The sequence below is a fragment of the Condylura cristata genome, unplaced genomic scaffold, assembly GCF_000260355.1.
Source record: "Condylura cristata isolate star-nosed mole 26May11 unplaced genomic scaffold, ConCri1.0 scaffold00015, whole genome shotgun sequence".
Classification (NCBI taxonomy): Eukaryota; Metazoa; Chordata; class Mammalia; order Eulipotyphla; family Talpidae; genus Condylura; species Condylura cristata.
Window position 1 is genome coordinate 28,245,521 of NW_004567116.1, and position 27,731 is coordinate 28,273,251.

The following is a 27,731-nucleotide window of genomic DNA, read 5'->3' on the forward strand; positions in this document are numbered from 1 at the left end:
CTTTAGGGATATCACATTATGGTTTTGATCTTCATTTTTCTAATTATTGGTGTTATTGAATATCATCTCATGTACTTATTGGCCATCCATATATTTGTGTATCTGAATTTTCTGTTCAAATCTTTGTCCAATTTTTGGGGAAAAAACATTTTTTTCTCATTTATTGAATTATATTGAATTTTAAACTATTCTGGATATAAGGTTATGTGGTTTTTGTACAAATATTTTCTCACATTTTAAGACTTGCCTTTGTCTTTTTAACTGTTTTCAAAAAACAAGATTTCTAATTTTTGATGACATTTGCTAATCTTTTTACTTTTCTGATTCATGTTTTTTGTGTTGTTTTAAAAATATTTACCTAAAATATAAAAAATAAAAATATTTACTTAATACACTGTTATATTTTCTCCATGGTTTCTTCTAGAAGTTTTCTAATTTTAGCTCATGTGTTTAGGTCTTAATCCATTTTAAGTTAAATTTTGTGTCAAGTATTAATTTTGTATCAAGTATCAATTAAATGTGCATGCAAGTATCAGCAAAGTTGATACTTTAATTTATTTGTTATAGTAGGTTTTTTAGGTTTCTTGAGATTTTCTATCATTATCATCATGTACTCTGCACTTAAAAACAATTTCACTTCTTCAATTCTGAATTGTGTGCATTCATTTATTCCACTGGCTAAGAACTTCAGTGTAATATCCTTTACTTCACTGTGTTTTTGTTGTTTCTAATATGCTGTTGCATTCTATTTGTTCAGCCTGTTGAATCTGTTTTCAGATTATAGAATTGAGATTTGTTGTCATCCTCTGTCACATAATGTAGATTGTTATTTAAAAGAAAATATTTAGACTAAATTGGAGACAAACAGGTATGTTTCTATTTAGGTCCTAGCTTGAAAGAGACGGAAAGAAAAACGGAGATTCCGGAACTGAGAATTAAGAGATCTAGTCCCTATCTTAGTTGATTTTGATTAGGTATAACATCAGGTACAAGTCACATTATTCCAATGTTCCACATCTATAAATGTAGAGGTTAAGTCTGAGCAGTGGTTATGGACAAGGAAGAATAACATATAAATATTTCTGAAAAATTTCACCAGAGCTCCTTGTCTAGTTGAGAATCACTGGATTACATAGTTTCTGTATCTTTTTCTATCCCTGAAGATCCCTATTCTTTACTTTTTATGACCTGACAGGTTGTGGGAGGTGCTGCTATTTATTCAAGTAGGAATGCGAGGATCTGGGGAGAGGCTAGGAAACATTCTATACATTGTTTCAGAAATGAAAAACCACGTGTGCATCTATTTTAAAACATTTGTGACATTTAACAGAAACTTTTTCTCATTTTATCCTTTTGTAAAAATCAAGTTTTATCAAAAGAATAAGCTCAATTCAAAACACTATTATTCTCATTCTGCATCATGGGGGTAGCAATAAACCTGAATATCTGAAAAGCAATAAATGCCCAAATTACTTTTAAAGTTATAGATACAATTAAAAATTATCTAAATCTTACATGAAAATCTCAGCTCTTAACAATTTATTTTCCTAAAATCAGTAAATTTGGAGAGTGAAGATCTAATTTTAACTTTCACCTAGTTACTGTTAAATTTTGTGACCTTAACATCACAAACTTGAGGCCCAATTCTGTTTTCTTTGGGTCTTGTATTTAAATACAGGTATCAGAAAAATAACTAACTTAAAATCATTTCAGTTCTGAAGCGTGTAATTCTCTGAGACAAATCTATGTATATTATACATATGTGTATATATCAAATATGTTAAAGTACTTTTGTGGTGAGATAAGCAACTATAGATACATCTTTTATGTGAATGCATTCAACATCCTTAAGAATCATGAACAAAAAACACCAAGACCCTCATTGTTAACCTCTTTTGTAATAGTTAATGGGAAAAATAAATTCTTGAACATATGTTTAAATGCTACCTTTGTGTGGTATCAGCTCCCATTTAGAAACCTAAGACCTCTATATTATTTTAGGATGTAATTTTCCTTCATTATTTACAGCCCATTGTAAGAAAGCTTCAAGGGATATAGGATATTAGAGCACCACATCTTTAACTAGTTGAGACATAATACATGATTTGAATCCCCAATATTTTCTAACAGTAAGGTTTGTTTATTAAAGAAACCCCATGCTGTGACTGAATCAGTCTAATGGAAGCAGAGTTTGAACTTGAACATTCAAATATATGCCCATATATCTTGGGCATATATCATACATAATGATGTGGGGTCTAGACATCTTTCTGGGTTTGTTTATGTCTGTTATGGATTCCCCTCATTATCCATGCTGTTTGAGGGAGACCCCATGGACTCAGCTAGTTTATTGCATACTTTCTGTATTTTAAAACTAACTCAAGAGTTTCATGTGGCACATATGTTCCAACTTGGAAGTTTATTTTCTCACTTTCCTGTTTTATGATGATTAAGGAAAAATAAAATAAGATTTTTAGGGAATGGTGACATGTTTGAGAGTGGCTAACCATAATCCTTGAAGCCATATTTCAAATATAGTTTTATAATCTTTGTGTTATTATGCTACTCTTCCTAAAATTTTTGACAGTTTGAGTTACAGCATCTGCTTTCTTTTTTTAAAACCATATTGTATACCATCTGTTGTTTCATTATCATTGCTTGTAGCTTTTAGGATTTAGTAAAGGTAGATAGAGGACTTTTAATCTTTAGATATTATTTTACAATTTTTATATCTGCAGTATACTCAGTGCTCATTAGAGTTGAATAAGTAATCTAAAGAATAGACCTTAGGTATACAATTAAAATTTTTATAGTTCCAATGATTAATTTTGAGTAGTAATTCCTGATTGCTTGACTGGCTACTTTCATTCCTGCTATGGACGTTAAAGTCTCTCTCCTTGACATTCACTTTATAAAATTGGGTATCTCTGCTCATGATTTCTAAATTTAAAGAAAACTATTATATAGTTTTATAAGATGCAAAGTGATTTTTTTCATCAAGTGAAATAAACAACATTATAAGAATTTACAATAAATACTGAAAGGGTGGATAGTAACTAGAATTTATTATTGTGAGTATTTTTTGAGGGGATTATATAGCACTTACTATAAAAATTCATCAAGCTCTTAAATCTAGGGCTATCCAGTGATTAGGTGATTTTATGCCTGTGTATGTTGGAAAGAACAAAAGAAACTTTAAAAACTGAAGGCATAAACATAATTGAACCACCCACTTAAAAGAGAAATTGGAATAGATGTTTTCCAGGGAAGAACATGCTTTCTGTGTAAAAAGGGCTAGTGTAACAAGAAGTCATCTATTCTTGATTTCTTTAGACAGCTAGAGCTTTGTGCCTTGTCTAGTTTCTGCGTTTTTAAGAGCTTGTTCTGTGTAGCAGAAATAATACAATAAATGGGTTTAACCACATTTGTCTCAGCTAGACAGTCTGCTTTGTCAGAGATTGCTGGTACAACATAAACAAATTATGTGTTTGTAGTGCTTTTCAATGAAAGCCTATCTAACAGAGCTGAGATTGTGTTTCAGCAGCTGTAGATTTAATCTCCTACCTGTCAGTTAAAACAGGCATTTCCTGAGCCAGATAAGGACTGCTTGTAGAGGAGGGAAGTAGTCACAGCTGGACAAAGACCTATTGTTATTGACTGATAATTTCTATGTAGATTCAACTCCTTATTCTACCATGAAAACTACAGTCACAGTGCAGTTTAAGGGAGCTAACCAGATCTTTTTTTTTATTATTATTAAATCAAGAAGGGTTTAAAGAAAGCAGAGCTGGACTTTGTGTTATTCATATTTGAAAATTGTAACATGGAGCTAAAAAAATGTTCTTGACTTTTGTCATCATGACCCTAGATCACTGTGCATGAGGTAATAGGATTATGGAAAATGCTCGTTACAAACTTATAACTACATTTTTTTAGGAAGTAAAGTTGAATGCAAATTAACTGAAGTCAAAACATACATCTGTGGATTAATACTTTATCATGTGGTTCACTATCACAGCACATACTTTTTTCCCCCCACTGGTAGCGGGGACACCGATTCTTATTCTTTCTTTGTTCAGTTTCTTACCTATAGAAATTTGTAAAGTCATACTAACCCAAACTTGGTGATGTTGCTTTGGAGAGATATCTACCTTTCTCTGCCTTTGGGAGACAGTCCCTTATCCCCGAAGTCGTGAAAGGCTAATGGCAGTGCACTCTGATAGACTGGTCCTTGTGTTTATACTAGCTTAATCAGAAATCTGATTCCACAGTTCTTCAATTTGAACTTACTTTTAACATAGTTCAGGAGTTAGCATGTTTAAAGATAATATATGCATCTTAAGTTACACTTTTATAATTAAATTTTAATAAATTTTATAACAGTTTCCATTTTATAAGAAACTTTTTACGTAAGTCATTTGATCTTTACAAAATATCTTCAAGGTCAGTGTACATTGGTGTCCAGAGCAGAGTTTATATTTGTTGAAATGTAAGGGACAGAGTAAACAATAATTAAGTAAAAATGGTTGATATAAAAGACCTCACTGACTTTTGTTAAAGTCTACAATACTATTATTTGCTTATTTGCTTCTGTCTTTCTTCTCTTCTCCCTCCCTTTCATATTTATCTCTTCATTGCTTTCATGTTCCTTTTTTAAAAAAATGCCTTGTGATGAGGACAAACCTGTCTAGTATTACCTTTTATTAGAGTTTTTGGAGTGAATGCAGAAGATTAAGATTACATTGTATTACCTTTAAATCTTAGATTATAATACTGATCTTTTTACTTCTTTCATTAAGAATTGTTGTCAAATATATAATCTGTCTTAAATGAAATCAAGTAAAAAAAGTAAATCTATTCAGATAAAGAATAAAGGAATATTAGAATTTCTTCATTTAAGAATGTGTGGAAGATTCAGTGTATGAATTCAGTGGAAGAATTATTCTATTTTGAATTCTGGGTATTTTTTTCTAATGACACGATTGGACCAAAATGTCTATCATTTCTTATCGGGTGATTGAATTAGTATTTCTAATTTATCCCAATTAACACTATTGATCTATTGTTCTTTGTAATAGGGAAATGTCATGAGGGGTGAATAGTTTTAGTACCCAGCTCAGTATTGTAAATTCCAATTTCACTTGGCAAATATGACACCAGTTTCCATGATCAAAAAAAAAAAAAAAAAAGGCAGGAGTTTAATCAGTACTGTATATTTTATACATTTCTGATCTTTCCTAGCAACTTTACCTTATAAAGTTGATAGACACCTTGAGTAATTTAAAATATTTCTATTCTTTCTTATTTTATATGTAAATATCTCTTTTCCCACTTACAGTTCTAATTTCTATCAATAAGTTTCTTCGCTGCTTAAAAATTAATTAAAATAGATAATATTGGAGTAAAAGAATTAACAGTTATTCAACAGTAGTTATATAAATTTTAATTTCTTATATTCTCCTTCCTATAGGCACATAGGTTTGAAAATGCTTCCTTCTCATATGAAATCAGTAGATAGGTCTTGTTTTAGTCAGTCAGTTAATCAATTAGATAAGTACTCTTTGCTTTTCATATTTGGTGACATTTTCCTAGTAGTGTATTACGAATCTTTCTGTAAGTTGTTTTCATTCTACTTAGCAAAGAGGATGGAAAGAGGTCAGAAAGTCTCCATTATCCCCACTTTTAGACTATTGAGGTAGTTTCTAAACTGGTCTCTCTGCTTTTATTCTTGCCCTATTATAGTCAGTTTTCCTTACAGCAACCAGAGTATTCTTTATAAACCTAAAACAGATCTCCTACCACTTCTCTCTTATAATTCTCCAAAGAGTTTCCATCGTGCTCAAGATCCAAATTACTCATTGTTTGCCAAAGTCCTAAAATGATCTGGCCTGTGACTTTCTTTCTAATATTTTCCTATTATTCTTTGTTCATTCACCCCTGGCCTTATGAGACCACTCACCAAAGTTATTGCTACCTCAGAGTCTTTGCACTCATAGGCCCTCTACCAAAGTTATTTTTTCCTCTCAGATAGTTCCATTAGCAGTTCGTCAAGTCTGCACTATGTTATCCCTGAAGAGAAGCCTTCCTTGACTACCTGTATTCAAGACAGTCCTTTCCACTTTTTTACCCTCTACCTATCACATGCTATTTCATCTTATTTTCTTCATAGCACCTTGTTATCTACTGGCATTTATTACTAGATATAAACAGAGCTCTGAATTCCTTTTTTTAAAACCCACATATTTCTGGTTTTGACACAATTTGTGCTTTGGTTGGGGTTGCAGGTGGAGAAATGTACGTGAGTGTGTGTAAGCGTGCATGATGGGGTGGGGTTGGAGTTGTAGGGTACATTTCCAAATGGCATTATAATTATATCTCATAACTTTTGCTGTAGTAAGACTGGAACATGATAAAAGAGTGAAAACATGAAGACAGTTTGGCTTGTGACTATAGTTACTATTTATGCTTTTACCTAGTATCTGTTTTTTACAAAGATTACTTTAATTTGCTCCTTTGCCCCTCCACCCCGACACAATCACATACACAGGCATCATCTCTCATTGATATCTTTAAGCTAAGTCAACCTGCCATGGCTGAGCCCCAGTAGTTTAGACATCTCATGATCTGTTCACTATTCCTTCAGTATACCTTGCAGGCTTTCTAATTTCTGATAAAACTGCTTCTGCTGCCCATGATAACTGATACTTAAATGTTTTTCTGTTGTTAATTCTGTATTTCATAACCAGCCTGCTATTACAAATCTTTTTTTAATAGTTTTGAAAAATTGTATTCTTAGTCCTTCTGGTGAAAAACTTATCATTTCTGTCATTCAGGATTATAATTGATAATGATGAAATTATTAAAGAGGCTTGGAGACATCTTTAAATTATCTATACAATAATGACAACAAATGTATTAGTAGAACTTAGTCATTAAAGATGCCACAAATAAATGATTCAATCCATTTTTGTGTTTTCAAACTGACTAGTGGACTTCAAAATCAGACCATGGCATGCCAAAGGAAAGTATCACTATATTTGGAGCAGATATATATTTGCTGCCTCCATTTGAGGATTGTAATGATGAAAGAACTTTGAATTGATTCAAAAGATTAAAAGATCATCAGAATTGTCATAGCCTACTTTTAAATAACAAAAAATAGAAGTTCTTTCATGTGTTTATGTAATGAGTATTTGTTGAGTCCCTACTTTGTGCAAGACAGGATATTTCACTAAACCCTGGGGAGCAACAAAGTCTCTGCCTTTAAGTTGCTTGTGCATAATTTTAACAAGATCTGTAGTCTAAAATGTAAACCTGCATTTCTGGAGGAGGAATTTAATAATTGAACTCTGGTCATTGCTAACAGAATAAGCTTGTATAAAATACTTCAGGGGTAAAAGCCAGATTGCCTTCATTACAGGTCAAAAGTTTATGAAAGGTTTATATCTGAATTTGGTTATTATAAAGAAAGGAATGTCACATTCTTTACAAATGTTACCATATTTTTATGGTACTTACACAAAATTTGAAAAAAAATTAATTTCTATCTTGGCAAAGCACTTTGATCATTGTGTATTTAATGGGGTTTCCATTTGAGAACAACAATCATTAGTCTCTAAGTATGTCTCATACTTCTGTGGAAATAAGATAGGGTAGAATAAGAAACATTCATCTTCACTAGTCTTTGGAAATATCTAAAGTAATTGACTAGCTCAGTCTTCTGTGATGGCCTGGTGACCACTAACTGTGACTATTTGCATAATAGTCAACTCTTCACTTCTGTAGTGATAACTGTTTGTATCTGATTAAAATTAAGACTGTTTTAGTTCTCTTGACTTTTCCAGAAGTTGCAAAAATTGAGATTTGCTGTTCTGCTTTAACCAAACAAATGCACACATGGGGATAACAATATGCTGAGTTTATGCAGATTTTACAGCACGAATCTGAATAAAATACCCACTAATAGATCCTTAAGGAGTAATAAACACACATGAATTTTCCTTAGTTGCACTTTAAAGTGATTTTAACATACTACTAGACCTTAACAATAATATTTAATTGACAAGATTATGCATTTGTATGGATTGAAAAGGTGGTAGATATCTAATTCCAAATGAATCATAAATTTTACTTTTGCATAACATGTTTTATTAATTTCTTTATGGCCAGGATATTCTACTTCCCTCCTGGTGAGAGTTTCTTAAAACACAGTAAGATAATTTAAACACATTTAATTAACATTTATCATCCGTTTTATAAAGTAATCTGACTTTTGTCCTCATAAATACACTCAGAATTTTTCTGGATTATGGACCATAAGAAGGTTGTGGATAGACTCTGGGAGGATACTTAATGGAATTTCTTTGTAATTTAGTTTCTTTTTAAAGCAAATCTTTCTTTTTTCTGTTGACCCTATTCCAAAGTAAGTTGACAAGCTGGATGATTTATATTAATATATAGGTGAAAACAAACCAGACACCACTACATGATAAAACTAGACTCTGGACTTCTCTAAGGCATCGTATGTTCCTAGTGTCTAGCACAGCACCAGGCAGGCATGCTCAATGCTCAACAAATGGTATTGTATAGTTGAATGAAAGCAGATACTACTGACTTCTCTCATGCAGTTACATGCTTTTTGGAGACCTAAGAGGTGAGCTCTTTATTTCAGGTAGTAAGAAGACTAGAAAGTAAGAGATGCTAAGAATCATGATTATGATAGTACTAAACCCATGTTTCTTACTTTGAAAAGTCAATATTTTAACAAAACAATGAATAAAAGATAAAATAATGATGCTTGACTACTGGTGATCCTGGTAAATCAATGAGATATTTGACCACTTTGGAAAATGTAAATAGAGAGACTATATATAATATGCAGAGAATATAAAAAGAGGTGTTAACACAGAAAACAGGATTGGCTCTTTCAAGGTTCTTATCATCTCTTTCTGAATATATACCTAAGGAAGATTTTCTTTAATGTGCTATTGATCTGCTAGATAGTCTTTGTGCTCTTACTCCCAATGATCATTTTTCTCCTGTGTAATGAAGGAAAGAAGCTGAAAAGTGCTAGACACTGAAGTAGATTGAAAATAGCTATCTTAAAGACCAACCTAGTAGAGAATTACTTTGTGAGCATGTCTTTGTCTTGATAGTCAGTGAGAAGAAACACTAATGCTAGGAACACATATCTTTTTCATGTCTCCTGTACTATTTTCAATATTATTTTATTAAATGTATTCTAAATTAGTAAAAACAAGTAAATGGCTGCAACCATTTACCTATTCTTTAACTTTATTGAAGTATAATACTTACACATAAAATACATATCATAAGTCTAAAATTGGTTCTTAAATATTCAAATTACAGCACCTGACAAAAGCTTGAGTTTTAAAAGTTTGCTTTTAAAAACTATGCATTGAGTCTGTTATTTCTTAGTGGGGGTTATTGGGTCCTCTATGGATTATTTTGAAAAGAGCTGTAGTAGTAGTATGCAACTTCTAGGAAGATTTTGTGTAATATTAAAGCTCCATGTTAATAATGGTAACAAGATGTTTTGTATATGATCCTAGTGAGACATAAGAGAGAAAGGGGAGGGTGGAGATATCGTGCCATTAACAAATAAAAACAAAGCAGTATCCCCTGGATGCAACTTCATTACATTATTTGCTCAGTGTCCACCTACTGAATGTTGGTGGGGAGGTGGGGTGCTGTGTTGTCAAATACTTCAGGAATTTTGTGTCTCATAATTGCTTCTGATGAAATTTCAGTTTGATTGTTCTCCTGCTAGAACTGACTAGATTCTCTACAAGCAAGAATTTGTTGTCATTCACTAATTGTAGCAGTTATTATTTGCTAAGTAAGACAATGAAAAGCAAAAAGGTGATATCAACATATCTTTGAAAGTCATTTTTTTTAAAGATTTATTTATTTGTGCATACAGAACTGGGGTACAGGCCAGAGGCTCAGAGGTGGTGAGAGGCTTCACCAGAGACAGAGTGGGGAGCAGAACAGGCAGATCAACGAAGTACACTGCTGAGGGGAGCAGCGGGCAGGCCAGGAGAGGTCTGCTGTGCCATGTGGGTCACCTCCCACGGCAGGCGGGGATTGAACTCATTCAGAAATGGCTTTAGCTTCTTAGTGCTGTGCCTTAACCTGCTGCACCACCAGGGAGGGCCCTCTTTAAAAGTCATTTTTAAGAACATCTTTGACTTGTGAACTATAGACCCATACTTTCCACAGTTGTATTAACAATCTACCCTGTGTAACTACTCAAAGAATAAGTAAAATAATAATAAAATCACAGTTATATGTATGTGCTTGCATGCGTGTACAAGTTCACATATACACAGACAAACACACACCCTGTGGATCTTTGTATTGATCACAGCATTATTCACAGTAGCCATGACATGGAATCTACTTAAATTGACAGATGATTGGATAAAAAAAATTGTGAAATATATACTCAGTAGAATATTATGTAACTATTAAAAGATGAAAATAGTGCTTGAGGGATGAATGGTTGGATCTTGAGGCGATTTTCTAAGTCAGAAAGTGGAGACAGTTACCAGATGTTATTACTCATTTATGGAAGGTAAATAACCAAAGAATATAAAGTACAAAGAAAATAATTCTTTAACTCTGAAAACTGTCATAGCTCTGGGGTTGGGGGAGTTTTGGGGAAGTGGGGTGTTCTGATAATGTGTTAACACTGAATCTTTGTTGGAGTGGAAGTGAAGTATTTGCACACGTTAAAGTAAAATGAAGTTGGCAGGGATTACAATTGGGATGGAAGAAAAAAAATGTACAAAATGATGTAAAAATAAACTTATGTAATAAAAAAATAAAGTAAAATGAAGTTGTACTACCCAAATTATATAATTATATTAATGATTGACAAGTTAATACAATTTTATTGAAAGACCCTTACAATACACTCCATGGAAACTGGTGCTCAGAAAACCAGTTCTTAGGTCCTAGATAGTTCTCACATTGACCAAGAATCTCTGCTATTTAATTTATCTTGGTGAGAGCACTGAAGAATATGGAAATTGGAATGGCACAGACCCTTTAGGCCACTCAGTTTACTTGGTGAGAGATGTTTTACGAATAGCAGTTAGTGAAGCATCAGGTAGACTACACGTAAGATTCTTTTGTGTTTCTTAAATCCAAGAGAAGTTCATGATGTTGACCACTGCACTGTGCTTTCTGAGGTTGGGCAAAGCAGAGTCTTAACATTGTAGACAGATTTTAACTAACATATATTTGAAATGAGAAGAGTTTGTGTTAAAACATTAATTTATCCAACCAAAGCAGTCTCTTTCCCTCCTAACTAACCAGAATTAACTGTGATCTATATATGGTTCAATGCCCACTTTTTGATAGCAAGAAGGTACTTTCTTGACCTTGAGGGCTTTTCATGTGAAGTGTCTGGGACCTTCATTTCTTTCACTCTAGATACTGCAGCTTTTAAGTACTAATACTTTATGCATTTAATTTAAATATTCTGTGTAATAAAGATCGTGGCCTTTAAGAAATTCCCCTCTCTTACCACACTTTCTGTCTGTCTATATGCCCCTCCTCTCTTTCTCTCTAACAGCTCGTTCTTGTTCTCTGTATTTTCTATCTATCTTTCCTCTCTCTGTCATGATATACACACATTGAAACTATTTCTACCAATAGATTAAAGACTGATTCTCAAATTAAAACACATGAGGAATGGATTTCAAGAAATAAAGCACTGAAAGATTTTCACTCACTGTCTTTAACTCAATAATAGATACTAATATAGTCATAATATTCAGTATAAATACTTATTTCCCATCACTGAAAAAGTTAAATAATCTTCATGAAAGAGAAAGTGAGTCCCCCTGAGTGTCACTCTGTTTGCATTTTAGCATGCAGCCAGGTCTCTGCCAAGTTGCTCTCTGACTGACTGCTGCAGATGCTCTTTCTCAAGTATTCTGAGTCATATCTTTAGTGCAAGTCTTCAGGGACAAACAATAGCACCTGTTCCTCACAAGATATCGGGCCAGTTAGCCCATTCATGTATCTTTAATGAAGCTCTAGGGCAGATGGCAAAAAAATGGCATCATCAACAACTTAGCCCAGAGAAAACAAAGGGGATAAGTGTTGATGCAACAATGCTGGTTTACGAACAGGAAGAGACAGAACCTAAGTGTTTCACACACATCTGCTGCTGTCTCGATTATCTGAAAGACGTGAGGAACACCCAAGCAATTAAAATTTCTGGGCATGTAGCCTATTTGATCAAGAATGTGGTGCCCACCCTCTCCAAAAGGGAAATGCATTGGTCAGGGATTGTACAAGTTTAAAATTAATGGACAGTTGTACTTTGGGGAATATAGTTTGCTTCAGGACTGTTCTTTACCTATAAGGAGGTTCCTAGATTTTCAAGTCATATAAGTTCCAATAGGCAGCTGGTTAGTGCCACATCTGAAAGTCTAAAAACAATGCATTTTTATGCTCAGAAGTATATTTTTGGTCACATAAAAATTTACTCTTTCTATTAACAAAAATGTTTTTATCCATGGGATAATTAAAGAATGTCCAAATTTGTGTTAAGAGAAAGCTATAGATATTTTAAGAATATATAATTAACTTATTTTCTTACATTATTGTTCTCCCTTCAAGTCGTTCTCCCACCATCACAGAGCCTGTGAATATCACCACAGTTCCTGTACTCTTCCCTCCCAACTTTTGACCCCTTCTCTCCCCAGCTGTTTGCTTGAAGTCTATGTTCAAGAAAGCTACTTTTTCAAGAAATGATGCTATTTGAAATTTTTATAACTTCTTTGAAAAGACATGTGGAGACTGGTCACTCTGATAGAGTGAGGGGAATTTTATTTTATTTTTTAATTCTTTAAGTATAGTATTTTTTGGAGGTGCTGTTTACATTGTGACTGCCTTTCCTGGCATGTCACCAAATGAAAATAGGATGATGAGAGGAAGAGGAAAGGAGGACTACATTCTTCAGAGCAGGGTGGGGCTTTTCTGTAGCTCCAAAATTCTTTATCTGCCCTTGCTCTGGCAGTGCAGTGAACTCAATTCACAACTTCTATAGGAGGAAAATATTTTAGATGCTTATGTGATTCTTGGGTGCTACCAAACTGTCTTTCCTTATCTCTCTCCCCTACCTTGCCCTAACTTTCCACTTTTGTCCCACCTTCAGTCATCAGTCTTCTAATATGTATAGTAGTTGGAAAGTAAGGAAAGGGAGAAATTGTTCCTTTGATTCATATTTTCTGCTTTTATTATTTGTCCTGAGTTATATTGGCGAGTTTCTATAAAAGATATTGGTTAGAAGTATTCCTAGAGCTCCTTTACCTTTTGTTTTAAGGATCTTTAGTTTTAAAGATGTATAATTCCTTGAAAATAAATTAACACTAGAAAATAAATATCATTGGATTGTATCACGGTCAAAACCCTGGCTGTGACATAGGTTTGCAAGATCACTGGGGGAAACTGGGGAACATGAGATCTCTCTGTACTGCTTATTACAGCTGCAATGTAAATTTGTAAAACTTGTGATCAAATAATTGTTATCACAGAGAATTATATTCCTTATCTCACTTATTTGATTAACAAAAGGTGACTTCATGATACTTATAAAGTAGTACTAAAAAGAGTATAGACACTGAATATAACATACCTGGACTTGAATCCTCACTGTGCCAATTTTTAATTGAGCAAGTTACATAACCTCTTATGGGTTTGTTTTTCTCATTAAATGAATGAAAACTATTATAATTTTCTCATAAAGTTTTAAGGATTAAGTGAGGTAGAAAATGTAAGTCATTTTGCAAGTGCTTAACAAGTAGGAAACACTAGAAAATATTAGCTTCTATGTCTCAGCTCTATCAAGCTATCAGCAGCCACTGTAGCATGAGTTCACTCCCCAGCCAGGGAGCTGACCCACATAACACAGCAGACTTCTCCTGGCTTGCCCACTGCTCCCCTCAGCTATAAATTTCAGTAGATCTGCCTGTTCTGCTCCCCACTCTGTCTCTGAGTTATTTCTTGTTTCTTTATGTGAGCTTGTATTGCTATATATTTCCCTTTTATAACTGCTTTTAATGTGCCCCATAAGTTTTGGAAAGTTGTGTCATCATTGTCATTTTTCTCAAGGTATTTTTTTTAATTTCTTCTTTGATCTCCTCCTTGATCCAGTGGTCCTCCAGTAGTGTGTGTCACTCTGTCTCTGGTGAATCTTCTCACTCCCTAAATCTCTGGCCTACACTCCAGTTTTCGTATGCATCATTAAATAAAAAAATACACATTTTTTTTTTTTGTAAAAAAGAAGCCCATTAGTTGATACTGATGCCCATTAAAGTCTAAGAGTCACTGCTCTAGATTAAAATTTAGTGCAAACTTTATATGAAGGTTGGAGTCACCCTCCAGCACATCTGATTCATAGGTCTAAGAGTCAAGTCATCTGCTTTCCTAAAATTCTCAGATGTGGAGCCACACACTTCGAGAACTGCTAGGTTAGATCATCTCTAAGCTCTATTTCAACTCTATGCTTCCATTATTATTGTTGATTTTATGGTGTCTTCTGTCCCCACTCCTTATTTACTTTTCCCCATGATTTACTGAAACTGCTGCTGGGCTAGTTTTTTCATTTAACTTCCCCAAATCTCTTTCGTTGGAACCTAGTTTTGCCCTTTGTAACCACTCAAACTTAGTTTGGTTCTTTTTTATATACATCATTCCTTCAAATATTTAAAGAAACTTATACTTCTATCTCCCAAGTTCAATAGTCCTTATTTTTTTCAGACACCTACTCTATATCCATAAGCTTCAATAATCACTTGAAATTTGTTAAATGAAAGAACTAATAAACATGATTAAGCTAGACATGTCATTGTACTAGGTTCTAGATACATGCTAGGCCCATATTTCTAGAAGTAAATGAAACATTTTCTTTTGATATACTCTTGTACTGAGCAATGGCCACCCACAAAAATATTGTGTTTTATTTTTTGACAGAACAGTGGCTTCATCTTAGACACTTCAGGTTTGTATCAGGTCACAGCAAGCTGGAGTTGAACAGTAAACCTAGAGCTTTCCTTCAGGGTTAAAGGCAAGACCTGGGCACTAGGGGATCAGCTCCAATTTAAGCAGGCTAAGTTTGTACTCTAATGTACAAAACTTGGGCTTACCTCAGCTAAAATGGAAGAAATAGCTGCCCAAAGCTAGTTTCTTTCACGCCCCACTGGCAAGGTAGTAATTGCACAAAGACCTTTTTATTATAAGTTGATTTTCCTGAGAAATGAATTCAGAAAAATACTGTAAAGTGTTTATTTTTTGCTTGCCCTTTATTAACCCACATCTTAGGGCTTTCCCTAGAGAAAAACTGTTGGTAAATGAAACCTCTTAGACCCACACAGAAGCATTTTCTCACTCTGTCCCTGGCTGTGGAGGCAACAGGGACAGGACAAGGCAAGTTGGTGCTATTTAAACAGGGTCATCAGCTACTATATGGAATTTTGCCTAAAGAGAAGATTTAGGAATCTAAGTGGGGGAAGGGTTTGGTGTTGGTAGAATTACTGGTAAAGGTTTGGATCTTAAATTGGGTATAATGTAGTCCTCTTATACTAGCAAAGAGCCCAAAGACCCAGTTTGAATTTAAAGATCATCCTGTTAGTACCACTTGGTTTCAATTTTTACATTACAGAAGTCCTATAGGTCAATTTAAAGTATCAAGCCCCAAAAGCTATGACAAGACATTCTTGTGACATTACCCCGGATTCAGGGCAGCATGCATAGAGTAAAGAAGGGAACTAGGAAATTAAAATGTGATTTTCACAGACATGATTCTGTCATAGCTCTTATTTTCTTTATATGGAATACAAATACTGATATAGAGTGAAGATTTTCTCTTTTGCATTTTTGTGCTCTTTGATAACGTTTATTGAGGTCAAATGAAATTTGATATAGTAGGATTTATTATGAAATGTTCTCTGAATACAACTCCATAATTACTGAGCTACATGGTAGTGCATAAAGCTGTAAAACTGCTTAGCCAGACAAGCAATTTATATGTTACATCGAGGTGTGCATGGCAAAGAATATTAGTTTAATTGGAAACCAAGATGTAGTGGCCTTAAATCTGAACAGCTATATGTTTAACATAATGTAGTGAGGCTTTGAAATAAGATACCTAAACTGAGAAGATACCGCTTTTGAAATATATAACAATTAGACATTATTTTCTGACCAAGGGTACTAAATATCATTTTCAAAATAAAGCACAGAATGCAAAGCAGGTGAAAGGGCAAAGCCTTTGAACATTGTACGATATAAGAGACAGTTTATTTCTCCCGTTTTTTTTTTGTTTGTTTGTTTTTAAAAAAAGGAAAAAATTCAAGATAAAAGAAAGCCATTCAATTTAGTGGAAACATGGATGAGGCAAATTCACAATGAGTTTATGCCCTTGGCGTGCTAATGGATCTCAGAAAAAGGAATTGGGTGGATTTTTACCTAGATTTTTCTCAAGGAACAGTTCTGGGATGAGGTTAGAAGTGGGTGGCTGTTTAGGTACCGGAATGCTACCAGGAGTGAAAAACAAATATTCTTGGCATACACTTGCTCTCTGTCTGATCATAGGCTCTCTTCTGTTTAGCAGGTTCAGGGTCACATGCCTCCGCTCATGATCCCAATTTTTCCACATGACCAGCGGACCCTGGCCGCAGCTGCTGCTGCCCAACAGGGATTCCTCTTCCCCCCTGGAATAACATACAAACCAGGTAAGTAGAGAGGGATTTGATGCTCTTTTGGAAATGCTAAAATACACATGTTTTTGCTTAGTAGTCACTACATCAGAGGTGCATATGAAAGAAATATGAATAAAAAGAACATAAAAGCTTATTTTAACATAAGTTTAGTATTGGAAAGGTAATTGAGAAGGGGGAATATTGATGAGTGCATTGGTTGCTAAATACTTTTACTTTTTCTTCTTTCACTTGAGTTTGTTCTGAATTCACAGGTGAAATGCTACTGGCTCTGAGACTACAGATTTTCCCCCAGCTTTCTCATATCTTTACTGTGAATAACTGTCTTTGGTTAAATATGCTTTCTTCTTTCTGAGAGCTTTTATGCTTTGGAAGATTTGGCCACAGAGAGTCTAAAATGTTGTCATTGTTTGTTGTCTGATTTGTCTTGGAAGAAAAGTTAAAATAGATTTAATTAGCTTAATACTAATAGGTAAAATTCTTTTTGATTTTAGTATAAATAATGAAGCATTCAGAAATATTTTCTCATTCATCTTTGAACCTCAAAAAACAGGTCACATAACCTTTCAGTGAAATATGTTTTGAAATGATTTAGCAAATGTTATGATTTTTCCTTATTCCTCTGAGTTTACTGGACTCCTGGGGAATTCAATTAAGGCATAATGGTTTGAAGCTTCTTTTAGGACCTCCTTGTAAACAGTGCTTTAAATGTTTAAAGATATGTTGCCAAAGGAATCCAATGTAAGAAGATAGTCAAGTAAATAAAAGTCAACCTTAATTTCATTTGTGAATTCTTTGTAAGTGACCTCAGCTTAGAAGTAGTGACCTTGTTCTACTCATTAATAATTTCTGAGTCAAGTTTTTTTTTTTTAAATATATTAACCTGAGTATATTAACCACCACATTTGACTGCAGTCGTTTCTTTATTTATGGGATTTAGAAAGTGAAAAGAGGCAATTTTACTATGCTTAAAGAAATAATAAAATATAAATCAAGATTCTAAAATTCTCAGTAAGGAAGCTAACTAACTAGCATAAAAACAAATCTATTTAGTTTTAACATCTTTAAAATTGCCTGTTGCCATCAATTATTTTTGTGTTTGATAGAGAATCCCTTTTGTAAGTAAAACTCAGATGATTCAAAGAAAAGAAATATAAAGAGACTGGCTAATTTAATGACTGACCTTGAAAATTCCCTCGATATAATTAGTCAAATTTCTAGTTATCGCAAAAGGTTTTTGGATATAGAGTAAAAGAAAAATTGTTATTAAAATTGTTCCCTTTTTATATACTAGAAATTTTACATCTTGTTATTCTGCCTACCTATGAAATTGGTATCCATATTAAATAAAGGATTATATATTGTCTGAAAATATCAATACATGTCCATCAGTATATTGGCTTGCTCATTTATGGTGCTTTAAGGAGCTTTGAAAGATTTCTTGGGAACTATATCTCCCTTTGGAACACTGATGTAAACTAAATTTACTAGTTTATCCTGATTATAATTCATCATCATTTACCATTCTTAGAAACCTTTTACATATATGTGGAAACTGTTTATTTAATTTTAGTTTTTTAAAATTAAAATTCTTCACTTTTTAAAATCAGATATGGGCCTTATTTTCTGTTAAACATAAACATCAACAGAGTTAATATGTTAGTTAATTTTGTAAAACAATAGTGTTTATTTTCATGGGGAAGATATTTTTATAGAGTCAATGAATTTCTAATTTCTGACCATTATTTTTTTTTTCAAATAGAATCAATGAGAATGTAATATGTAACTGAGCAAGATAGAGAGACAATATAAGAAAAATATGATGCAGGCGTAAGTCACCTCCATTAAGGCCTAACATCAACATAGGGCAGTGTCCTGAGGAAGCGACCTTACATATGGTTATGTTAGTGACACCTTGTAGGGGAAGGAAGGGCAATGGATTTGGACATGTAGGATGATTTTTCATCACAAGTAAAGCTATTGTGTAAAGAGCACCCATAATTTATGTCAGGAAATTTAATTAACCAGAACTCTTATTCTTTAATACTTTGACTTGTCCAAGCTTTATTGTCTAACAAAATTCAACCTAAATGGATTAAAGTTATATATTCTTATATTATTAGCTGAGAAATTATATACTCAGGAGATGTATTCCATGCAGTGTTATTCTTGAAGAGAAATATACTAGTGGATGTGACTCTGGACAAAAAAAATAATTCTTGTGCCCCAAATGAGCTGTATTATCGCTTTGCTTTAAAAACATGTGAGACAATGACTAAAATTTAATAGTGAGTAGGTTTGTCACATATAAACCTTGAAATGGTGACTGGCCACCTTTATATTTTTGTCCCCCAAGTAATATGAGCAAATACTATAAATTATCAAACAATTGGTTTGCCTTTTAGCCCTTTTCTAACTTTCCATTGCTAAAATAATTCTACAATTCCCATGGTGTTTGTGCCTCCAAACACTTTGGAATTGAATGATTGTCTTCATTTTTAAAGATTAAGAGTGAAATTTACTGTCAAAGTTGACTGCCCCCGAATCCATGTAAGGATAATCTAAACAAATATATTTAAGTTTATGGACCTTCTCACCATTAGATAATTTAACCTATTGCTTTGGGCATTTCATGACCCTGTATTCATTCAGTGAACACCAAGCAAGTTCTCCCACCTCAGTGGGTTGTTAAGGTGACATACTGCCTGTAAAGGATGACACAGTTTCAGGGAAACATCCAAATCAGTCTCTTTGTTGATCTTTAACCCCAAATTAAGAAAAAAAATGTTACCGGTTCTATAGTTAGAGACATCTTTCTAGGAAAGAACTCATCAGGACCAGAACATATACCCAGCATTGTGGTTGCTTTGCCCTTCCACATCAAATACTGAGAGAAGCAACAAGACAGGATAAAATAAACACATTTTAGCACCTAGATTTGAAAAAAAATAAAAGATTAAGCCTCTTTCGTAGTGTATCAGATCAAGACTGCATTGCCAGTGAAATAAAAACAATGAATAGTCTATTTCTTTCACTGAAGATCATGCAGTTGACCCATGTATATTGCTTAGCTGGAATTTTTCAGATGATTGCTGCTAGTGCAGCCCTTGAAGTTTCCTACGAGATGCTACTTGCTCCTGGCTTCTCCATTCATTTGTTAGCTGTAATATGATAATAGCTAAGTAATAATGACTTTTGTGCCAAACACTGTGCTAAATATTTTATATGGATTATTTTATTAAATTCTTGCTTGACATTTCACTTAACCTTGCTGAGCTTTGTAATTTTTGTAATCTATAGGAAATGTCATTATTTATCCTCTGCTCAGTGTGGTATGAAGATTAAATTTGTTAAAATGTCTGAAAATTCTTTGAGAATTCTGCACTAGGTTTATTGGCAAAGTCTGACTGTGAAATGGTATATTTGACTACGTTAAATTTCAACTTTATTGATTAGAAATGTGACCCCAAAACTGAACATTTCATTGAGATGTCTGATTATTCTTTAATATTTCTATTAAAATATCATGGTAAGGATGGTTGCAGGAGCTTAAATAATAATAATAATGAACAATTATTTACAAGAGACATTTTATGGGGATGGAGTGGGGGATGGAATCAAAAATGGAGGGAGGAGTGCACGGGACTATGGTGATGGCACACAGGTGACTTGGTGATGGGAAGACCACAGCGATTACAACTGAGATGGAAAAAGACACAAAATGTTGTAAAAATAAACTTATAATAAAAAAAATGTACCATGGTAAATTATACATAAATACTAATACGAATACACAAATACTAAGCTTCGTATTTAACATGTAACAATTTTAATGCACAACTTTGTTGGCATTAATACATTTGTATTGTTGTGTAACCATCACTGTTATCTATACCCCAAACTTACTCTCATTCCCAGTAAAAGCTCTGTGGGCATTAAACAGCTACTTTCCCTATCTCCTACCCCTGACTCCTATTAACCTTGTTACATTATCTTAGCCCATGAACGTGCACATTCTAGTTATTTCATGTAAATGGAATTATACAGTATTTATTCTTCTATGTCTGATTTAGATTACTAAGCATAGTGTTTTTGAACCCCATTCTTTTCATGTATCAAAAGTTCATTCCCTTTTATGGCTGAATAGTATCCTATTTGTACATATGTCTGTCTGCTAACCTAGTCACCTGAGTTTTTCCATTTTAACCATTGTGAAAATGCTTCTGTGAATATTGATTCACAAATATTTGTTTGAATCCCTGCTGCCAGTTCTTTTGGATATTAAGTTTATACAAACATATATACATATAAGTAGAATTGTTGGGTCATTATCCTATGCTAAATTTTTGAAAAACTGCCAAACTCTTCCTTTAGAAGCTGCACCATTTTACATAACTATAAACAAATAGGAGAATTCAAGTTTTCCCATATACTCATCAACACTTGTTATTTTCTAGTTAAAAAGTTATATATAGCCGTTTTAGTCAATGGGAAGTATAGTGTCTCATTGTGATTTTTATTTCCATTGTCCTAATGATTAATGGTTTTGAGCCTCTCTACATATATTTATGGAAATTTTATAGTTGTTGAGAAATGTCTGTATGAGAAATGGTCATTTTAAAATTGGTCTGTTTATTTTTTATTGTGGAATTTCAGAAGTCCTTTATATATTCCAGATATAAATCTCTTATCAGAGATATGATTTACAAACATTGTCTACCTTCTGTAGGTGGCCTTTTCACTAAGTTGTGCCTTTTCATACACAAAAGTTTTAAATTATGATTAATTCCAATTGATCTAGTTTTGTTGATGTTACCTGGTGTCACATGGAATCATTCATGAAGATTTACTTATAGGATTTCTTCTAAGTTTAGATCTTTTAGTTACTAAATTTATATCTTATTCATCTTAATCAGTGTTTAATATGGTGTAAAGTAAGCATAAAATGTCATTCTTTTACAGGTGACTATTCAGCTTTGCTAGCACCATTTATTGACAAGATGTCCTTCCCCTGTGAATGGTCATGACATAGTTGTCAAAAATCAATTAATTATACATGTCAGGTTTTACTTCTAGGCTCTATATTCTGTTTCATATCTCTGTCTACTTGTCTACCTATGTATCTATCTATTCTTATACCAATACAATTCTGCTTTGAATACTACAACTTTGTAATAAATTTTGAAGTCAAAAAGTATGACTCTTTCAACTCTAGTCTTCATGTTTAGTCTTCAAAATTGTTTTTGGCTATTAGGGCCCCTGAAATTCCATATATATTTAAAGATCAACTTTTCCATTTCTGTGAAAAAGACTTGGAATTTTGCTGGAGATTACACTATATCTGTAGATTGCTTGGGTACTACTAGCCTTTTAATAGAGGCAAGCCTTTGTGTAAATAGATGCCTTCTCATTATTTGTTTTCTAAAGTAAGTTACTTCCTTACTTTTTATTGGACTGTTTATATTTTATATGTCTTCTTGCAGCAGTTCAGGTAATTTATGTGTTGTAAGTAATTTGTCCTTTTATTCTAAGGATGCTTAATTTGTTGATGTATAATTGTTACCTAATATTTCTTTTTAATTCAGTTGTTGCAGCTAGTATTTAATTGAGCACCATTTGTTTGGCTATACACACATTACATATATATACTATATACATGCATACATACATACACATATATATGTATAGGGTTATGTTTTATTTGGGGGACTGTATTATATATACCTTCTAACTTTTTTTTTTCAAAGATTTATTTATTTATTTATTCATACAGAACTGGGGTACAGACCAGAGATGCGGAGGGTGAGAGGATTCACCAGGACAGAGTGGGGAGCAGAACAGGCAGATCGATGAAGTACACTGCTGAGGGGAGCAGCGGGTTGGTCAGGAGAGGTCTGCCACAGCATGTGGATCTCCTCCTGGACAGGCGGGGATCGAACTCATGTGGAAGTGGCTTAAGCTTCTTAGTGCAGTGCTTTAAGCCACTGCGCCACCAGGGAGGGCCCGTAAAATCCTTCTAACTTTTACTGCATTATAACATTTTAGAAAATTTAGATTTGGTTGTGGTAGTCCTTAAAAATATAGAATATTTAGAAACTTCTACTATTCTGAATACATATGTCAAAACAGGTTGCAAAGTGACATGCCCAACCCTTTATTAGTCATTGGTTGGGATTGAAATACTTCCATAGTACAGCAAGAATGACAATAACTCATAAAAGTGGGGTCTATCTATAGATGTTATTTGTAGCTTAAATAATTTACTGTTACCCTGTGATGCTAGCATACAATAATATGTGAATAAAATAAGGGAGTATGTTTTTCTTTTGTTTTTATGGGTGGAAATAAGATATGAGACTGGAGTCCCACTTTGAACAGTGACTGAAGGATCTCTGAGTCCTGTCTCCTATGTTAATATACTCTTCTACAATAGTCTTCCCAACCTAAAGTATTTCTTCAGTAGATTAATATCTGAAGTTAATATTAGGAGAAAACTATAACTATCCCAACTCTTGTCATTCTGTAAAATCAAAGTAAATGGATAGATACTTCCACACAGATTTTTGGCTCTTAGGTAAAAGTAAATTTATATATGAACTATACAAAGTAAGTATATTCTTACAGGAAGTAGCCTGAGTCTAATAGACCCTAAATTCTTACACAGCTCCCTCTTTTCCTATGTTTAAGTTTTAACAAGTTTTGACTTCATTTCAGTTTCCCAGATAATTGAAACATCTACTTGATCTCAGTCAGGCACTTTTGCTATAGAGGTGCTTTCATTCCAAAAGAATGTTGTCTATGGGCCCTCCCTGGTGGCGCAGCGGGTTAAAGCACAGCACTAAGAAGCTTAAGCCACTTCCGCATGAGTTCAATTCCCACCTGCCCCCGGAGGAGACCACATGGCGTGGCAGACCTCTCCTGACCCGCCCGCTGCTCCCCTCAGCAGTGTACTTCGTCGATCTGCCTGTTCTGCACCCCACTCTGTCTCTGGTGAATCCTCTCACCCTCCGCATCTCTGGCCTGTACCCCAGTTCTGTATGAATAAATAAATAAATCTTAAAAAAAAATGTTGTCTATTCTGACAAGTAAAATTGAATTCAGGCAAATTTTCCATAGGTCTTAAAATTCTGTTTTGTGTTTACTGTATAGTCTTCAGATAAAAGTAGTCAATTGGAGAAAGTAGAAGGTTGGAAAGAGGGATTTAGGAATGGGCATTATTTCCTAAATTGTCATTTGGTAGTTGTATTCTTATACTAGAGGTAACAAGGGCCAAATTACAGTAATGTCTAAGACCAACCTGTTCTGACAAGCTTCATCTTCCTTTGTTTAAATTTAAAAAGAATGGTTCCTCACGCAAGCATTTCACATCCAGAGACAAATTTGAAAAAAATTGCTACAACATGTTGACTGATTCTTTGCCAACTCAGTCACTGAGAACTTTTTCTTGATTGACTCTTACACGGAGAAAATTAGAGTGGTGAGGATGCTGTAACTTTGTTATTTAAAAAAAAAAAAAGTAATCTTCACAGTACCTTAAATCTCTCTTGCTTGCATTTTTCTTTTCTATTTTTAAAACCCCTCTCTTGTTTACTTTCTCCTCTCCACACTTTTTATTTTTCACTCCTAATCATTCTCTGTAATATACTGTGTTGCTCTAATTTATTCATTTTTACTTTTGGTATTGATACAATGATGTGTTCTGGAGAAATAGCTTTCTAAAGATTATCTTCAGAGATAGAAATTCAAGACAGCAGAAAGGTTAAGAATGTTTTTAAAAATATGCTTGTCAGCAATGGAAAGAAAGCTGTTTGTAGCCAGCAGGTGAGCTGGAGAGTACTACAGGGTGTGGTAGAGATAATAATAAATTAACTGGCAAGCCAAAAAATATAAAAAAAAAATCAGCTATTTCATAGCATAGAAGCATGACAGCTATGAAAAAAGGAGTGCCCCAGGGAATTCTTTTAGAGTTTGATTTTTTTAAATATGTTTGACATGAAAAATGTTTTAGTACAAATAAAGCAACTGGTATTAAACTTACAGGGAGGGGGGTTGTGGTTTAGAGTTAGTATGAATAATGCATGATATTTAAAGACAGAACAGCTCTAAAATGTTCCGGGAGGCAATCCATGTTGATGATTGGAATGGTGATTTTTCCCCCTATTTTTGAAGCATCATTAATTCAGCATCGTTTTGTGATTTTTTTTTTAACCTGATAAGATATCGACCAAAGAAATATTATTTGCCTTAGATTAGAATATTCTTTCTTGAGATAATTTAGTTAAGTATCAGGAAGATCAGTGGAATTATTTAAGCATAAAGCAACAGTCATTTTGTATAAAAAATAATTTGGTCTAGTTATCTTTTTAAAAAAGCTCATGTAGTATTGCAAACCAAAATCAACCTCATGGAAGGGGAAAAACAGGATCAGATATTTTGAACATTACTCCATAGGAGACCAGCACAATATAGTGTTAGTGAATGCATTGTAGCAGCGCTCCATATGCAATCAGAAGCCAATTGTTACTGGACTGTGTACAAGCACATACTGTGCTCAATGGTCTGATGAGGTATTATGGATATGATGCAAAGAGACTGTGTAGATTAGAAGCTAACAATTTGTTAAAAGTGAAAGCGACTTAACATTTACATTGGGCCAGCTGAGTAACACTTCATGTGGCAAGCAGGATGAGTTCCAAGGAACCAGAAGTATCAGGAAGGCTCCAGGTATTAGTGTCCGTGCAGAAAAGAGTTTTATTGCCTTCCAGTTGACTACCTTTATTACTGTCTTTTTTTTTTTTTTCTCTACACTGTCTCTTCATTATTACATTCAGATTTCTGTGTGGAAAAGTTCATGCAAAATAGCATGATTATTATAAATGTCAAAAATGTGTGGAGGAACAGCCTATTAAAATATAGCCTAGAGATAGTACATAACACTGACTTTCAATAAGAAGCTGAAGCCAAAGTGATACTCCATTAAATCACTGATAGTGTGTAATTTATATATAAGTATTAATTTTGATTTCAGTTACCACTATCACAGTACATTTCTCCACTTTCTCTTGGTTCTTCAGGTCACTGCACATATCTGGCATTCACAGGTACAGAAGGGATTTCTGTTCTCCTGTTTAGGACGGATTTGGAGTCAGAATGACCTTACAATGTAATATTGATCTCTGCTGAGCCTTGCTCAATCTCGGCCAGACTTTTAATACAGATCTCTCATGTAAAATGTGTGATTATTTAACCAAATCATCATCAGCAAATAAGCGATAAGTGTCTAATGTACATGATTGTGTGCAATGTTCCACCGGTAGTCCAGAAAAACATGGTTTCTACTCTTATTGGACTACCAATAAGAGTAGAAGGTTGTTCACCAAGCTTGGTTTCATGCTCATCCCTATCAAATTGAAGAGGTGGCGTTTATGCTGTTTCCCTTTTTTCTTTTTCTGCAGAATTAAGTGTAGAGTTATGGCCAATCAGTAACTTATAATCTTTTGTGGACTTTAATACTCTGCCTTGCCTACCATGCCAAAACTTTTGTTGTTCTGATAAAAAGCCCTAATGCTTTCTCAGTGAACTGAGTGTCAGCCTGGCTTTAAGATATTTTTTTACTCCTAAAAAAAATGATGTATTACAAGATTTGTAATGGAGTGAACATGCTTGAATTGCACATTTAATTTTTTTAACATCACATTCATGTTTTGCCAGTTTGCCTACCAGCTATCTGTTAACAAAAAGTTCCAAAGCAGCACTGCAAGTCTGTGCCCAACTAAGCCTTTTGTTTCTGCAGATGTTTGGGCTTAGAGCAATGTTGTAAAGCTCAGGCAATCCAAGGACCATGTTTGTACTTGTCGACTGTGATTCCCTCTGCATTGTCTAAACCTGTTTGCATTGTTCTTTCCGACAGGTGATAACTACCCCGTACAGTTCATTCCATCAACAATGGCAGCTGCTGCTGCTTCTGGACTCAGCCCTTTACAGCTCCAGGTAAGTGCCAGAAGGAAAATGTGGGATGTGCGCCAGTACTTTAGTGGAGAACTGCTAACCAGCTGTATGCTAAATAATGGTCTGAATGTTAAATAATTTTTTAAGCATAGCTTAGAAGGATTAACACCTTATGTACCTACCATGTTGCAAATAATAGAGAAATGGCCAGTTTAAATATTTTCCCAGGAAAAATGACATTATAACAGTACTATACATTCTCTTAAAGATGAATTAATGGCTTTATAATTTTATATGGCTGGTTGTTGGATATGTTAGTTTTTTCTTGATAAAGTTTCCATTCATTCATATTTTTTTGCTGATTAGCTTATAAGTATAAGCATCAAAAACAGGAAATGATGTTGGGTATTTTCCTTCTTCTACTATCTCCCTAATAGTAAAGGGAGCTGTTATTTTAAAATTTAATATGTGGTAAAATGCAAGCCACATTGTTCTTGAATAAATGTATGCTCATCCTTTCTGGGGTTAAAAGTCTGGTTATAGTGTCTAAGTTTGGGATTACTCTTTATTTGTAAATCTTAAGTCAGAGAGAAAGTGTTTGGAAGTGGAATACAAATTCATTTGCACTTTATTTTCTTTACAGTTAAATGAGAGGTTTACAAAAGGAATGAGTGATCTTACACCCTTCTAGCACTAAATTTTAGTGGGAAATTGATCTCAAGGGAATATATGTTTTAACAAATAAAGATTATTAAAATAAATGGTTCAGTGTTTTAACAGGTAGAAATATATGATAACTTGAATTTCAATACAGAAGAAAGTTTATATGTAGTTTTTATCATCATTTACTGTGATTATTTTTTTAATTTCTTAGGCAATATAGGGATTCACATCTGACTAGGTATTTATATTTCTTCTCTACTATCCCCTATGACTTGAACATAAAAAAAATACAGATATTTTGCCATGAAAGCATCATCTTAAGCATATTCAAAGGGTCTGAAAATCAAGAATTTCTTTCAATAT

The 27,731-nt window shown here is 33.7% G+C and overlaps 1 protein-coding gene across 3 annotated transcripts in view; it reads left to right on the plus strand.

Moving 5' to 3' along the window:
• The window catches only part of SOX6 (SRY (sex determining region Y)-box 6), a 424,758-nt gene that overhangs the window by 292,434 nt on the left and 104,593 nt on the right, over window positions 1-27,731 (plus strand). For all 3 annotated transcript variants that reach the window (XM_004683015.1, XM_004683014.1, XM_004683016.2), the window contains 2 exons: window positions 16,652-16,772; window positions 26,668-26,747. In XM_004683015.1, coding sequence (XP_004683072.1) covers window positions 16,652-16,772; window positions 26,668-26,747 — 201 coding nt within the window. The remainder of the gene's footprint in view (window positions 1-16,651; window positions 16,773-26,667; window positions 26,748-27,731) is intronic.